The 16818-nt window shown below is 47.6% G+C and overlaps 1 protein-coding gene across 1 annotated transcript in view; it reads left to right on the forward strand.

Moving 5' to 3' along the window:
• The window catches only part of DDX10 (DEAD-box helicase 10), a 162845-nt gene extending 160849 nt beyond the window's left edge, over window positions 1–1996 (forward strand). Inside the window, exon 18 of the mRNA XM_079973559.1 lies at window positions 1726–1996. Within this exon, the coding sequence (XP_079829685.1) occupies window positions 1726–1900 (175 nt within the window). The 3' untranslated portion in view covers window positions 1901–1996. The remainder of the gene's footprint in view (window positions 1–1725) is intronic.
• Window positions 1997–16818: the final 14822 nt, after the last annotated feature.

Below are 16818 nucleotides of genomic sequence, written 5' to 3' on the forward strand. Positions count from 1 at the left end.
CATTATGTGAACCTCTCAACCCCAGAGTCCTAGCAATAATGTTGGGATAGCAGATACCTTGATTGATGAGCAGACAGTCTCAAGACCTGGCTGTAAAAAGTCCGCATGTCTCAGTTTTTCCTCTTCAAAAAAATGTCAACATTCGATCAGTGATATATTCATAACAATCTTCTCATCATTTTGCCACCCATCCTCCACAAAGATGAGGTTCTGGGCTTGCACAGAGATCTTTCTTTAGTTTAATAGAATATGATACTTACGATGTGGTCGTGTCGACAAAAACAGCTCAGGTAGGCAGAGCATATGGAATGCGCACCTGCAGTCCCACTGCAAAACAGATAGGTCTAATTTTAACTTTTTTGACAGAGACAGCAAAAATGAAAATATTTTTTTCCAATTTTGTTTATTTGGGGAATGGGAAGTTTCACTGTGCTGCTATTGCTTCGCAAATTCACATTTTAATATGCTGTGTTATTATTTTTAAAGCCCTGCTAGGTGTTTCATAATAGTGGGCACTCTGTTGCCCCTGCAATTATTTGTGCTTGCAATAAAGTCAGTATAAACAGTGCTGACCTAAACAAAACACATTTTAAATTTTGATTTTATAAGGCAGGAGGAGGATGTTCCTCTTAAAAACAAAAACCTACCTATACACCAGTGAATGATTTTCAGATCAGACTGGGAGTGAATTGCCAATGCTGATATAACTAGACCAATTTTTTTTAAAAAAAAAATTACCAACCCATGATAGACAGTTGCCCTCCAAAAATCCAGAGCTAATTCGGCCAGCTTCCTATTAACTGATTGCTGTCCCCCACCACCGTGCTTACTGAATTGTTACAGCAGAATATGTTCCCTAATATAGATGTTAAAATATTAACAGCTGTGTTTGCCAATAGAATCCAGGCAGGGCCAGCAGCAATAATCCATCTGGACCAAGGGGTTTTTATTCATAAGGAGTGGATCATTTAAGATTGGTTGCCAATTTGCTTGCTTGGAATAGGGGAGAGAGAGAGAGAGAGAGATTCGGCTGCAAACATATCCCTTGATGCCAAAAAAAGTGTTTGACAAGGTTATTGCCAATTTGTTTTTGTTAATTTGGAGAAATTTAAATTTGGAAAGTTGGGAATAGAATAGACAAATTCAGAGGATAGTTCTATCACTGAGTGATAGCTGTGATGGTTGTGTGGAACCTGTATGTTTCAAAATGGTGTATCACCTAGCTACTGGTTGCTTAGAGGAGCAAGAGTGGCCAAGGACTGCTACATTTTAGCCCTACTTAGTGATTTCTTGAGGGCACCTGGTTGTCTACTGTGGACTTGATGCTGCTTTGCTGTGATTGACCAGAGCTCCTCTTAGTCAAAGCCACACAAGTCACAACGCATATCTGATTACGAGGAGCAAGACATGTTTAGTCCACAATATTAGCAAGCGTTTAAATTTACACGTGCTCATATTTGTTGCTTGCCATCAACAAACAGTAAATTAATCTAAAGCAATGGTAAATCTGTGTTTCTTGCAACTAATGACACATTTTCCTTGGTCAGCAGAATTGGTCTCAACTTTTGAGCTCTTCAATCTATAGTTCCTCTTTTTACAGCCATCAACGTGCTTGTCCCTTATCTGTGCATAAACCTGCCTCTGTTAAAAATGAATTGTGTGCTTGCATGGTGCTTAATTGGCTTAAATGCACTTATTAAAAGGGTGATTTATTTGTTTCTGCAGTGGCCCTGGGATGGACAAACAACATTCTGGTGGAAGTGCATCAGTGGTAGAAACAGCGCCAAGAAGAAAGAAGATCAAACTCAGCAAAGAGGACTCATTTGCAACATTAGATACAGGCCTTTCCCTTGCGGAAGATGAAGCGCTAGTATTACATCTGCTCAACAACCAAAACTAATTCCACCCCCACACTTATTTCAAAGCTATTTTTGTCTTTGTATCAGAAAGGCACCTGGCCAATTTGGTTGCCAATAAATAAATATTGCTGCAAACATTTCTGAGATAATGGTCTTTCCAGCGAGTGGCTCTTGTCCAGGTTTGTTAATTGTCTTACTTTAAATGTTTTGCGGATCCTTTCCCCTTTTAAAATGATTTTTTTGGGGTGGGTGGGGGTTATTGGGTTGTTGTTTTTATTTTGCTTATGTATTTTGTGGTTTTCTATTTTGATTTTATTCTTGAGACCTCCAGGTATAGGGCGGTATATAAATTCTAATAATACAGTGGTGCCCCGCAAGACGAATGCCTCGCAAGACGGAAAACCCGCTAGACGAAAGGGTTTTCCGTTTTGGAGGTGCTTCGCAAAACGAATTTCCTATGGGCTTGCTTCGCAAGACGAAAATGTCTTGCAAGTTCCTGCGGGGTTTTTTTCCTCCCCCCTTTTTCTAAGCCGCTAAGCCGCTTATCAGTTGATCCGCTAAGCTGCTAAGCCGCTTAACAGCTGATCCGCTAAGCTGCTTAACAGCTGATCCGCTAAGCCGCTTAACAGCTAATCCGCTAAGCCGCTTAACAGCTGATCCGCTAAGCCGCTAATAGCGCTAATCCGCTAAGCTGCTAATGGGCTTGCTTCGCAAGACGAAAAAACCGCAAGACGAAGAGACTCGCGGAACGGATTCTTTTCGTCTTGCGAGGCACCACTGTAATAATAAGGATTTTCTGATATTTCCTAAACAACCATGCATGGCACTTCAAAGATGAGAGGGACATCATTGCAAAGCAGCTTTCCCCTAACCTGGTGGCCGCCAGATGTTTCGGACTACAATTCTTCATGGGTCCAGCCAGTATCCATTATCCCCAGCTGTGCTGGCTGCAGCTGATGGGAGTTGTAGTCCAAAACATCCAGGCATGTCAGCTTGGGGGATGATGAAGTGCAATACTGGTTTGCACATGGAGGCTTCGGTGCCCATCAGAATGACAAGACTGCTCTGTGCCAGACAGCTTTTTCAGAAGGTAGAGAGACCAAAAAGGGCTTCATGAATGAACGAATATTTCTGTAAAATTTTAATTGTAATGAGCAATACCGTTTCGTTCTTTTGCAAAATAAAACCAGGTATGGGTTCCATGCACTGATTTGCCTTATAAGCCTTTGATTTGAAATTCTGAAACTTGGAAATAATGTATGCCTATTTTCACTCTCTTCACTCTATTTAGTACTCTCCATCATTTTAAGACATTGCATCTTAAACTGTGGGGTGTGGACCCTTTCACAGTGGCAAGGGCCACCTGGAAAAGGTACATGTTAGAAGTTCCAAGGAAACCCGAGGAAGGCCATGTCAATATCTGGGTGGTTAGAATGCCCCACCAGAGGGTCTTCACTGATCCACCTTGGATTTGGTGGTTGTGGGCAGAATGGCACCATCCCATTTATCCCAAAGGTCTTTTTGGAAAAAAGGAAGCTCAGAAAGTCCTACTGGTTTATCCTAATACTGCTTCCCTGTGTGTGATTTTCCCCCCTATTCTTTTTCTGGTGCCACTGTTGGGATTAGTTCTCCAGTCCATAGATGCTTGCATGTGGCAACAGGCTCTGCTCATTCACTGGTGTGCAAATATCTCTACATTCTCAGAGGTAAACATAGATGGTGGGTTGGGAGACTAGAAGGGTATTTGCATGCCAGAATTCCTGCTTGTATGCATCTTTTTACAGTGCAGTCCTCTTGCCACTTTGCTTCTTGTCAAATATACATTGCAAACTCTCTCTCTCTCTCTGTGTGTGTGTGTGTGTGTGTGTGAGAGAGAGAGAGAGAGAGAGAGAGAGAGAGAGATATTCAGGTGCAAAATTTTAAAAACAGCAGAGAGTAGAGATTGAATTTGATAGCCCTGACTAATCCCTTTCAGCCACTGGCTGAAAGGTTGGGGTTGTGTTAACAAAGATCAGAAACTTCCAGAATCACTGTAGTTTGTCCTGTTCTCATCCTGCCTAGAGGACTTAAGTCTCTTAATTAGTGTTGGGATACTGCCAGGGAGACATAGGCCATCACTGCCTCCACGTCGTCTCCGGACGTCCATCGATCTCCCGTAGTCACGCAGTATCAGATATTAGCGACACGAGCACAGGAAAATACCTTCCACATTCCTGGGCTGATGCACACTCTATCAGCAGAATTCACACAGCAAAAGTTGCACAGCAGGAGAGCATATTTACAAGTTTATTCAGCGTTGGTCAGAACAAAGAAAAACATGACCGCCTGCTAGCATGTTCAGGCACCGAGAGAGAAACGAAAGCAATAGCAAAACATAAACATCCTGTGAACAGGAAATACGCAGACTCTGTGACGCACAAAAGCCTGCTCCCTTTTAAGGTGGAACGGAAATATCCTAACATCCTCCCCCTTTCCGTGTAACCTGTAGTACCTGTGGTTCAACCCAATTGCAACCTCTGTACATAAACTTTAAGTTGTTCTCTGTTAACAACCTTAGACAACAGATCAGCAGGAATTTCATTTCCTGCCATGTAGGACACCCGAATCAGTCCTTTTTGAATACACTCCCTTGCACGATGTAGCTTAATCTGCAAGTACTTGGTTCTTTGCTTGCAACTCTCTGAGTTCAGCAAAGCCAAACAGGATCTATTGTCTTGATACACTTCTATAGGACATTTCACAGAAACCCCAATGTCCTTAAACAGTTGCATCAACCATTCACAATCCATGAGTGAAAATGACAGAGCATTGAGTTCTGCTTCACAGGAACTTAGGCTCACTGTTGTCTGCTTCTTGCACAGCCAGTCAAACAGACAGTGGTTGTACATGTAGCACACTCCAGAAGTGCTTGTACCATCTGTGGTGTCACTTCCAAAACTAGCATCTGCAAAGATTTCAAGACCTCCAGTCTTCTGACTGGTGAACTTCAGCCTGTAGTGCATAGTCCCCTTCAAATAGCGGGCTATGCGCTTCAGAGCTTTCCAATCCTGAACAGTAGGATTGTTGGCATGTCTGCTAAGCAGGTTAGTGCTTACAGCAATGTCAGGTCTTGAACATCTAGCAATGAAATTCAACTTGCCTAGAATGCATCTGTACAGCGTAGTGTCAGAAAACGCTTCAGCAGTACTATCTACCTGGTAACCTGTCACCATCGGTGTGTCTGCTGGGTTTGCATCAACCAAATTCAACCTGGTTAATACATCAGCAATTTTCTGTGTTTGGTGTACCAGAAAATTACCTGCTTGGTCCCTCTCCACCTGCAGAGAAAGATAGTTGGATACCTCACCAAGATCCTTCATGTCAAAGTGCTCCTTCAGCTGAGTTAGGGTGCTTTTGTAAAAAGCCTGATTCTTCCAAAACATCAGAAGATCATCAACAAAACATAAACAATACAGTTTGTTTTGCCCCTCCTCCTTGACAAACACACATGGATCAGCTTTGCCCTGGTGAAAACCTAGAGAAAGCAATGTCTCAGTGAGTTTTGTGTTCCAACACCTGGCACTCTGCTTGAGACCATATAAGGATTTCCTCAGTTTACAGACCATTCCCTTCTGTATCTGCATTCCATCAGGTGGAAGCATGTACAGCTCCTCCCCCAAAATCCCGTACAAAAAAAGCTGTATTAATGTCATGATGGGAAACATGCAGTTTCTCCTCTGCAGCTATCTTGAGCATCAGCCGAATGCTCTCATATTTGACGGTGGGTGAGTAGGTCTCGTGGTAATCCTGTCCTGGTACCTGTGAAAAACCTCTGGCAACCAATCTGGCTTTGTGTCTGACAACCTTGCCATTCTGGTCTGTCTTGGCCTTGAAGACCCATTTGCTGCCAACCAGTCTCATTCCTGGGACTACCGGTACCAGTTCCCAAGTTTGGTTCCTGTTTAAGGAATCAACTTCAGCCTTCATGGCACTTAGCCAAGGCTCAGCATCTTTAGAGGTTAACTCCTGAACCTCTTTGAAGCTTGAAGGTTCCCATACCTTCTCTGAGCTACTAAGAACAGCAGTTGCTGTCTTAGCAAACTCATCAGCAAATCTCTTCGGAGGTCAGCCTTTGGTCGCCCTTTCAGACCTGCGAATCAGACGCAAGTCTTCTGGACTCATCTCCTCCTTCTTAGGAGAGAAGTGACCAATGGTGAACAGTGGTTCTTCCAGTTCATTGTCAGACGCATCAGATGGTCTGACTGAGGCCTTTGCAATCTTGTAGTCTGCTGTGTCATCACTTTCACTGACACCAGCAGCAGCGCCACCAACTGAACTGGAATCCGAACTCTGATCATCATCATCATCATCATCATCTTCCTCAGTTTTCTCAACATTATCTGGTTTTTGCACATCACCTTCATCCTCCTCTGGGTAACTCTGGAAAATTCCCACATTTCCCCCCCACTTAGGATTGTACTCAACACTCCTTGTGAACTTAATGGACTTAGAATCAGTCATCCATACCCTGTATGCACCTTTTTCGTACCCCATGAACAAACCATGTGCCCCACGCTTCCCAAGCTTGTTGCTTTGTGGGGTATGTACCCACATGTCAGAACCAAAGATTCTCAAGTGCTTGACATTCGGTTTCTCACCAAACATCTTTTCATACGGAGTGCAACCAATAGGTGATGACAGTCTGCGATTTAAGGTATAAACTACCGTTGATAGAGCCTCCCCCCAAAACTTCTCAGGGAGATTGGCATCATGCAACAAGGTTTTTAGGCCTTGAAGCAATGTCTGGTTTGCTCGTTCCGCAAGTCCATTCATCCATGGCGATCTAGGCGTTGACATGTCATGCTGGATTCCCTTCTCAGTCAGGAAAGCTTCAAACTGCTGAGAAGTGAACTCCCCGCCCCGATCGGTAAAAAGGCAGCCGATACGCTTACCGTGAACATTCTCCAACCAAGCACAGAATGCCTTGAACCTAGGAAACGCTTGCGATTTCTGCTCAAGCATAAATACATGAATGTACCTAGAAAAAGAATCAATTAGAACCATGAAGTACCTTGCTCCTCCCAAAGAGGGCGCAAGTGGCCCAACCAGGTCTGCGTGGACTAGCTGGTAGGGTTTGGAAGCCTGCCTGCTAGACTCCTTGCCTTTTGGAGCAACCTTCACCTTGTTCTCTGCACAAGATACACATTTCATGTGATACCTACAGGGTTTGATGTCCAAACCTTCAACCAACCCAGGCATCTTGGCCAGCGCCTGCCAAGACATGTGGCAGAATTTTCGATGTGCATCATGAATACATCCTGCATGAAGAACCTTGTTAGTTTGGGCAACACAACAAGAATCAACATTAGACATAATAGCATTGTCATCATAAGTTATACAGAATAAACCATCTATAAACTTTGCATGCAAAATGTCCTCTTTGCCTTTCCTGATGACACAGGCATTCCTCTTGAAGGAAACCTTGAAACCACGTACAATCAGCTGTGGTACGCTGAGCAAATTGTCCGCTGCTCCAGGAACAAAAAGTACATTACTGATGGTTGTGTGCAAACTTGCAAGTTTTACAGTCCCCTTTCCTGCAATTTGCAAAGTCCTTCCATCAGCCAGGTGGATCTCTCCATCTTGAGGTGTGAAGGAGATAAACAGGTGCTTATCTTTCGAAAGATGGCGCGTGCAACCTGAGTCCACAACAAACCTTGCCTTGGCCTTTGGAGCAGCTTTTCTGGCAAGCAAAACCTTGTTTTCCACCGGCGCGGGCTTTTGCTGCTTGCCCCCCTGCTCCTGGCCATCAGACTTGCCTTTGGCCTTTGGTGAAGCAGTGCCAGCGAACAAAGCCTTGTTTTCCACTGGCGTGGGCTTTTGCAGCTTGCCCCCCTGCTCCTGGCCATCTGCAGGCATCTTGCTCTGTTTACCTCTGGCCTTCCGGCTTCTGCAAAGGCGATGACCTTGGTTCCCACGAGAAACAGAGACAGAGCTCTCAGCTGCCGACTCCTTGGCTCCCCCTGGAGGCTGGAATGCTGCCTGGGATGACATCACAGTCAGCTCCCCCTGCAGCTTGCAACCGGTGCCCTCAGCATCCCTGCATTCACTCGCATTCTGGGAAACAGCCAGGATCTCCAATGCATTCACACTTTGGGCTGGGATAACCGACAGATGAGCTTTCTTCAAAGCATTCCACATCTGACGTGCAGTGGTGTTGCCAGCTAGCGTAGCAATTTCCTCCAGAGTGACGGGCAAGAACAAGACTATTACGTCTATGGCCCGTGAATCTTGGGCCCTCCATCTATCTGACAGAGGAACTGGGGGGGCTTCACTCACAGTATGCCACACCCCAAACTGTCGCAGCAAGCTCTCACACCACACAGCCCAGGTCTCATAATTGTGCCGATTTAACTTTGGGCACTCAGCAACTTCTGAGGCTTGTAAAAACTCCATTTCAGGTCTTTACTTGAGCCTGAGTCTCTTTCTTTACCTCAAAGACTCCTTATCTTGGCTCCCATTAATCACGAAGCCTTCTTGGCTCGGCTCCCAGACCTTTTAGGCCTGCCGGACATCAAAGTCTCTTTGCCACGGCAACGAAAAGCCTCTGCTTTCGCTTCCCCCCCCCCCCACATACCTCAGCAGTCTGTCGTAGTCTTATGCTCTCCTGTAAGTGCCGTGAATCTGGGCCCATAACCTGTTGTTGGGATACTGCCAGGGAGACATAGGCCATCACTGCCTCCACGTCGTCTCCGGACGTCCATCGATCTCCCGTAGTCACGCAGTATCAGATATTAGCGACACGAGCACAGGAAAATACCTTCCATATTCCTGGGCTGATGCACACTCTATCAGCAGAATTCACACAGCAAAAGTTGCACAGCAGGAGAGCATATTTACAAGTTTATTCAGCGTTGGTCAGAACAAAGAAAAACATGACCGCCTGCTAGCATGTTCAGGCACCGAGAGAGAAACGAAAGCAATAGCAAAACATAAACATCCTGTGAACAGGAAATACGCAGACTCTGTGACGCACAAAAGCCTGCTCCCTTTTAAGGTGGAACGGAAATATCCTAACAATTAGAGCATTTGAAATTTGAAATCCAGGTAGAGGATAAGCAGGTGTATTTGGATAGTGGTGACAGCCTTGGTGATTTTCTACTGAAGCTTATTGCCTCCTGAAGTCCTTAAGAGTTAGGGACCTGGAAGCAGGGATGCAAGTGTTAACAGCATCCTAAGGTGGCATTTCGGAGGCCTGGCTTGACACCCTGTTGATTGGAGTGAGCTGGTGAGCTTATCCCTGGTCTGTCGCACTTTTAACAAGCCCTATTAGGTTTGATGATCCACACCATGAACACGAACAGCTGCTGTCTCTCTGAATCAAGCTGCTGCCCGCTACACTTCTGTGAGCACAGAAGATGCGACCAGAAAAAGGAAGGAAGGGAATGCAAACAGTAAGGAGGTCGTAGGTGCAAGGACTTGCTGGTGGAGGGAATGAAAATTACCATCCTATTCCATTTCTCACCTCTACAGGACATCATTTTTCTTACTGGTTAAAAATAAGAGTTTTCTGGAGCCTTTCCTCAGAAAATAGGCTGCTGATGATAAGGGAGCCAATTTGCAAATTTGGAGGAAGATGGAGCTTAGAATGTATTTATCATTTACATATATATCCTGCCTTTCCGGCAAGGAGCTCCTCATGACAACGCTGTTAAGGGAGGTTTGGCTGAGAGAGAGTGTCTGCCTGCCTCAAGGTCACGCCGTGAGTTTCATGGAGGACAGGGGTTTCAAACCTGCTCTAATTCAACACCCTCACCACCATACTACAGCAGCCAATATGCACCAGCTATTCCATCCCCTCAAATAACAGGGGGTTTCTTAATAAAAACATCCCAAAGCTTATCAATTCTGTGTTGTAAGAGGGATTGCTACAAGGGATGAATTTGAGCCTTTCATATCCTGTGTCAAAAAAGATGGGATGCTGTTGCTGCCTCCAGCAAGTCAAATCATGATGTGGAAGGGTTATATCAACAGACTACATTCTGAGACATGATTTATGAAGTCCCCTTTAGTGCTTCTCTGCTCAATATTGTCATGGACGATGTGGTAGGGTACTTTGTCAATTTTGCTTTTCTTTCTTATTGTTTTGACATGTGACCTAACCAGGCTAAGGAAGAAATTATACCCCTTCAGGGTATCCTGAAACCCAAGGTGGCCCTGCATAACTGTATAATGCACATGCTTGCAAACATGGATTGGCCAGGTGCACTCTCCCAACTTTGTTTCTTCACGTATCTGCCCATTCACTTCTAAAACAGGAGGTGTTGGGGATAGACTTCAAACCAATGAAGCACTTGAGCAAAGTGAACTGAACCCAACCCTGTCTCCCCTTATAAGGAGACAGGCAGAGGGCCTTCTTGGTAGTGGCGCCCGCCCTGTGGAATGCCCTCCCATCAGATGTCAAAGAAATAAACAACTATCTGATGTTTAGAAGACATATGAAGGCAGCCCTGTTTAGGGAAGTTTTTAATGACTGATGTTTTGATGTATTTTAAATCTTTTGTTGGAAGCCGCCCAGAGTGGCTGGAAAAACCCATTATAAATAATAATAATAATAATAATAATAATAATAATAATAATAATAATTTATTTATTATTATTATTATTACTTCCCTGATCTCATTTCCTGCAATCATTTTGGAGTTGTGCTATTGAGAAAAGTGGGCGGGTTATAAATATTATTATTACTGCTACTACTTCCCTAATCTCAATTCCTGCAATTGTTTTGGAGTTGTGCTATTGAAAAAAGTGTCTGAAGTAAGGATGCAAGTTTCCCTTTGTTGTAAATATTTTTTTTTTTTTAAATGACGCCCAATTTGCTCTTTTTCTAGAAAAAGAGGTGCCAGATTCAACATGAACACCTCCCTTGTAGTCCTGTAATGGCAATGGTGCCCACCTGAGAGGTGCTGGAACTCAGTTCCGGATGAAAAATATGCTCTGCTTGGTAAAAAAGAAAGAAAGATAAAGGACCCCTGGATGGTTAAGTCCAATCAAAGGCAACCATGGGGTGTGGCACTCACCTCACTTTCAGACCAAGGAAGCCGGCATTTGTCCACAGACAGCTTTTTGGCTCATGTGGCCAGCATGACTAAACCGCTTCTTGTGCAACGGAACACCATGACGAGTGCCAGAGCGCATGGAAATGCTGTTTACATTCCCACCACAGCGATACCTATTTATCTACTTGCACTGGTGTGCTTTTGAACTGCTAGGCTGGCAGGAGCTGGGACCGAGCAACAGGAGCTCACATCACCACGCGGATTCAAACTGCCGACCTTCTGATCAGCAAGCCCAAGAGGCTCAGTGGTTTAGAGTAGACCACAGCACCGCCCACTCCCTGCTTACAACAACCCAGTGAGGTAGGTCAGACAGAAACAGTGACAGACCCAAGGTCACCCAGTGAGCTTCATGGCTGAGGGGCAGGATTTGAATCTTGGTTTCCCAGGTCCTGCCCCAACACTTTAACCACTACAGCATATGTTGTTGCAATTGTAATTTGGTATAGATTTTTTAAAATTATTGTCAATCATGGAATTGTAGAGTTGGAAGGGACCCCAAAGTTCAGCTAGTCCAACCCCCTGCAGTGTGGAAATATGTAGGTGGCCTATAGGGGGAGCAAACCTATGACCTTGGGCATTATCAGCACCCTGGTTTAACCAACTGAGCTAACTGGAAAATCTAGTTTGTATTTGTTTTATTTCTGCACACTGCCTTGTGTAAAGTGAAGGGCAGTATATAAATCTCTCTCTCTCTCTCTCTCTCTCTCTCTCTCTCTCTCTCTCACACACACACACACACACACACACACACACGCCTGGGTCTTTCCCCAAGATTGAACCCAGACCCTTCTGCATTCAAAGCATGTGCTCTACCACTAAGCCTGTCTTCCAGGAATACTATGCTTTGCTACTCCATATGGACTGTTTACTTCATTTCAACCCGCTGTTTGCCATTTTTGGATTACAGCTCAACTATGCCTTTATCCTGCTAGCGTCTGATATCAAGGGACACTGCATGAGTGACTGCAGTAGAAATTCTTCTTTTGTTAGATATTGAGTGTTCTTTAAAAAAACAAAAATCCCCTCTGGCTTGCAAAACGATCTACATACATACAAACATAGTGGAGAGCTGAACACTCTTATAATTTTTCTCCATTTAATACGTTTCCCTGCAAGAGTGATTTGACAGATGACAACAATGTGGACGAGAGCTGGACAGGGTGGGATGGGTGGGGGTAACTGATGCTCTTCCTCAATCGATCTTCTGGGATTTACGTCCCTTCAAACTGGGTAGGGTTGCCAGGATGATGAAAGCACGCTGCAATCCTTGACAACAACAGCAAGAACCAGCCAAAGGCAGAAATAAACTAATCTATAAATTAACAGCGTGATCATTGACTGTTCGCCCAGCCGAGCCCAAATACTATGATCTAGTGATAAATAAAGCAGCTTCTGGATATATCGGCTGAAAACACTCTTTTGCTGGTATAATGAGGCTTACCTTTCAAATGACAGAACTTGGTTTATACGCAGGACAGAAAAAAATGATTCACCATCAGGTACAAGCAGTTACTATTTTGAACAGTTCGTTCTGAACACAACCCTTGGCTCCATCTGGCATTTTAATGCACACACAGCACTGGTTCACAATTGGCTATACAAATTCAATTTGCCAGGCATAAAAATGGCTAGTGAATGTCATTCTTTCCCACCCCTGAAGCTTCCTAGTCACGTGACCCTCCTCTGCCTATTTCCCTCTTGCTAGGCATTGCATTGCAGCGCACAAAAGAAAAGAAAAAATCACAGTTGAGTAGAACCCAACAGCTGTCTGGCTACATTTTCTGATGCCATGTCCTGAACCCCAGCATACCTGGCAGCAAGTCCCACTGGTGTACACACTCCCAAGGGCAAATGTTAGCAAGTAGCTTGGCAGTTCAACAGGTCAAGAGAAACAATCCAGGTATAATAATAATAATAATTGTCAGAGCTGCCTCCAGGTCCCAGCTCACAGAGGACCAACGCTAGGCTGTAGTTATGTACAAAAGTCTTTATTGAGATTCAGTCTCCATTTCAAAGCCGCAGCGTGCAGCTCTACGTCCCGACCTTAGACCGGCGAAGTCCTGTCTGAGTCTCCTCCCCCTCCACACCAGTTTAAGACTCTCGCTTTGCTCCACCTCTTCCTAAATTCCTTTCTCCTCTGGGCCCTCCTGCCCGCTAGGGTCTCATCCTTCCTGGACTCCTCTGACGCTGACCCTGACGATTCTTGCCCCTCCTTCCGGCGGGCTTTAGGACCTGGTTCCCTATCCGGGCTACCTTCTGTGCCGCTCGCCTGTACCTTTGAACTTGGCGCGCGCGCCCAGCCTGCAACTTTCCTCTTAACCGTTAACTCGCTCTCCGATGGAGGCGTGGCCAACCCTGACTCATCTTCTCTCGCTGGTGGTGCATATGTGGGCTCTGACACCTGGGACTCCTCCCCCCCACTACGCTCTGGTGGGGAAGCTGGTCCTGATTTGCAACTGCTGCTCTGGGAGTCCCCGCTGGCCCCTTGCTTCTGGGGTGTCCCCCTTGGGTCGCCCCTTGCCCTGCCCATCGGCGCCCCCTTCTGTGAATCTTCCGATTCGCTGGAGAGGCTCATGGAATCTATCGGGCTGCTGTCATATTCTCCTACGCTGCCCTCGGATTGCTCCCCCTCGCTTTCCATCTCCTCTCCTCCCTGCGCTCCCGCTGAGTCCCTGACATCCATCCCCCCCTCGAAGCCCCCCCTTCCCCCTCCCCCTCTTCTGGCGTGGGTTCCGGGTGCTCCAATGCTGTGGGGGTGCATGCCGGATACCGGTCTTCCCCCCTGGCATGCTGCCAGTCCGTGACGGGTACATCGACGTCGCTCTCCTCCGCTTCCATCTCGTTGCCGGCGTGCTCGAAACCAGGATCCTCCCCCAACCCGTCCATGCCCCCTTGTTCCCCCATTTCCTCTGGGTAGTCTGCGTGCCAGGGCCCTCTGAGCAGTCTCCTGCGCCACTCCTCCTCGGGTTGAGTGTCCCACCAATAAGAGCGCTCCGCACCCAAGTCTGAGACCGACCCCTCCGGCGAGGTAGTCTCTGGAACCGTCTCCTCAACCGAGGAGAACCCCTGAAACGTACTGGCTGAGAGTGTGGGGGTGAAAAGATATTCGTCAAAATAATCCTCCGGCATGGGCCTGTGTGGGAAGAGTGCGTGGAACTCGTCTTTGAGGTAGTGCTCCTCCACCGCATAGTACGGCACCCAGCTGTTGGCGCTGGCCGGGGCACCTTCCCTTGCGATGAGATATTCAACTCCCTATTTTCCCCCCATCTCGAGTCCAAAATCTCCGTCACCTCGTTGAGTGGCCCCGCCCTCGGCGACCCCCCTGTCATGGGTGCATCTCTAAGCGGACTGGGAGCTGTTCCTGGCTCCTGAAACCTGTGAGGTGCCTTGTAGGGCGTTAGCACCGATCTATGAAAGACCGGGTGCATTCTGGAACCCTCCGGTAGTGTCAAACGGAAAGCCACTGGGTTGATCTGTGCCTCGACTAGGTAAGGGCCCAACTGCTTGTGTCCTAGCTTCTTCTTAGCTAAGGATCTGGCCGGCACTGCCTGGGCCGCTAACCAGACCCAGTCCCCTACCCGTATGTCCTCCCCCACTCTTCTGTGTTTGTCTGCTTGCATCTTGTATACGTGTTTTGCTAGGTCTAACTGTCTACGGAGCTGTTCATGGACCTCCTGTAACTCCTCTGCCAATGCCTCTGCTCCCTGTGGCTCCCCCTCCCCCTCTTTCTCTAAGCCCGGGAAGGTCCTGGGATGTCGCCCGTGGTTGGCAAAAAACGGTGTCACCCCCGTGGACACGTGTTGTGTGTTGTTGTAGGCAAACTCGGCCAGGGGCAGATAGTCCACCCAGGTCGAGGGCTGCTGGTTGGCGTAACATCTCAGGTACTGCTGCATGACGGCGTTGACCCTCTCCGCTTGTCCGTTGGTCTGCGGGTGTCTTGCCGACGCTAGGTTGACCTTGACGTTCAGGATCCCCATCAGCTTCCGCCAGAAACTCGAGATGAACTGGCGCCCCCTGTCAGACAGGATAGACCGTGGCAGGCCGTGTACCTTGAACACGTGGTCTATGAACAGCTTGGCCGTCTGTTCCGCTGTGGCCACCTTCGCGCAAGGAATGAAGTGCGCCATCTTGGTGAACATGTCGACTACCACGAGTACTGCTGTTTTGCCCCTCGAGCTGGGCAGGTCAGTGACAAAGTCCAAGGCTACCCTCTCCCACGGTTCGGACGGGGTCTGTAGCGGTTCTAACAGTCCCGCCGGCGGTCTGTGTACTGGCTTGGCCCTTTGGCAGGTGTCGCACCTCGTGACGTATTCCGCGACTTCTCCCCGCATCTTGGGCCACCAAAAGTCTCTGGCTACTAATTCCACCGTCTTTTCCTTGCCGAAATGTCCGGCGCTGGGTGCGTCGTGTAGCTGTTGCAGTACTGTCGCGCGGAGTTCATCTCCCGGTACGTAGATGGCCCCCTTGCGGAGGAGCAGTCCGTCGCGTATCTGGAACTCGTCGTCCTTTGCCGTGCCGCTGCGCACCTCCTCCATCTTGGAGCGCGCGAAGGAATCTGTTCGCAGCTCGCGCCGTATCGCTTCCAGGTCTATTGTGGCAGAAGCGCATGCCCACGCCTTGGGTGCGAAAATGTGTTTGGCCGCTACCGGTGCTGCTTCCTCCAGATACTGCGGCTTCCTGGATAGCGCATCAGCCATGACGTTGTTGTCTCCGGGGATATATTCTATCCTGAAGTCGAAATCCGCAAAGAACTCCGCCCAGCGGATGTGTCTCTGGTTCAGGAACCGCGCCGTGCGCCAGTACTCCAGGTTCTTATGGTCCGTGCGAACTTGCACCGTGTGTTTGGCTCCGATGAGGAAGTGCCGCCACGCCTTGAATGCTGCATGAATGGCCAGCAACTCTCTGTCCCAGATGGTGTAGTTCTGCTCCGACTTGCTGAGCTTCCTGGAGTAGAAAGCACACGGCCTCCAATCCCCTTGCGGGTCTCGCTGCAACAGGACTGCCCCCACGGCTCTGTCGGAGGCATCCGTCTCCACCCTCATGGGCTTGCTGGGGTTCACATGCAGCAGTTGTTCCTCGGAAGCGAAAAGACGCTTGAGTTTCTGAAAGGACTGCTCCGCCTGGTCCGTCCAGATGAACTTCTTCTTCTTGGAGCTGAGGGTGTCCGTGATGGCCGCCGTCTGCATAGCGAAACCCTTGATGAACTTGCGATAAAAGTTAGCAAAGCCGACAAACCTCTGGACCTCCTTCCGATTGCGCGGGCTCTTCCAGTCCAGTACTGATCGTACCTTGGCGCTGTCCATGGCGATTCCCTTGTCGGACAGCTTGTAGCCCAGGAAATCCACCTCCATCATGTCGAACTGGCATTTCTCCAGCTTGGCGTAAAGCCTGTGCTCCCGTAGTCTTTGCAGGACTTCCTTGACATCTCTCTCATGAGCCTCCTGCGATTCCGAGAAGATCAGAATGTCGTCCAGGAAGCAGACGCACTTCTTGTATAGGAGCCCCGCTAACACGTGATGCATGAAGGCTTGGAAGCAGTGGGAGCCATTTTGTAAACCGAAAGGCATAACCCTATACTCATAGGTGCCCAAGGGCGTGAACATGGCCGTCTTCCACTCGTCGCCCTCCCGCATGCGTATAAGATTGTACGCCCCTCGTAGATCCAGCTTGGTGAAGATGCGTCCCTTTCTCACCGTCGCGAGCAAGTCGTCGATCTTGGGCATCGGGAAAGCCGTGGGCTTGGTTTTCGAATTTAAAATTCTGAAATCAACTACAAGCCTCTTCTGGGGCGTGTCTTTTTTCTTCACAAAGAAAACAGGACTGCCCCCCACTGCTTTGGATTCTCGGATGAATCCCCGCTT

The sequence above is a fragment of the Podarcis cretensis genome (assembly GCF_951804945.1).
Source record: "Podarcis cretensis genome assembly, chromosome: 4".
In the NCBI taxonomy this organism is placed as follows: Eukaryota; Metazoa; Chordata; class Lepidosauria; order Squamata; family Lacertidae; genus Podarcis; species Podarcis cretensis.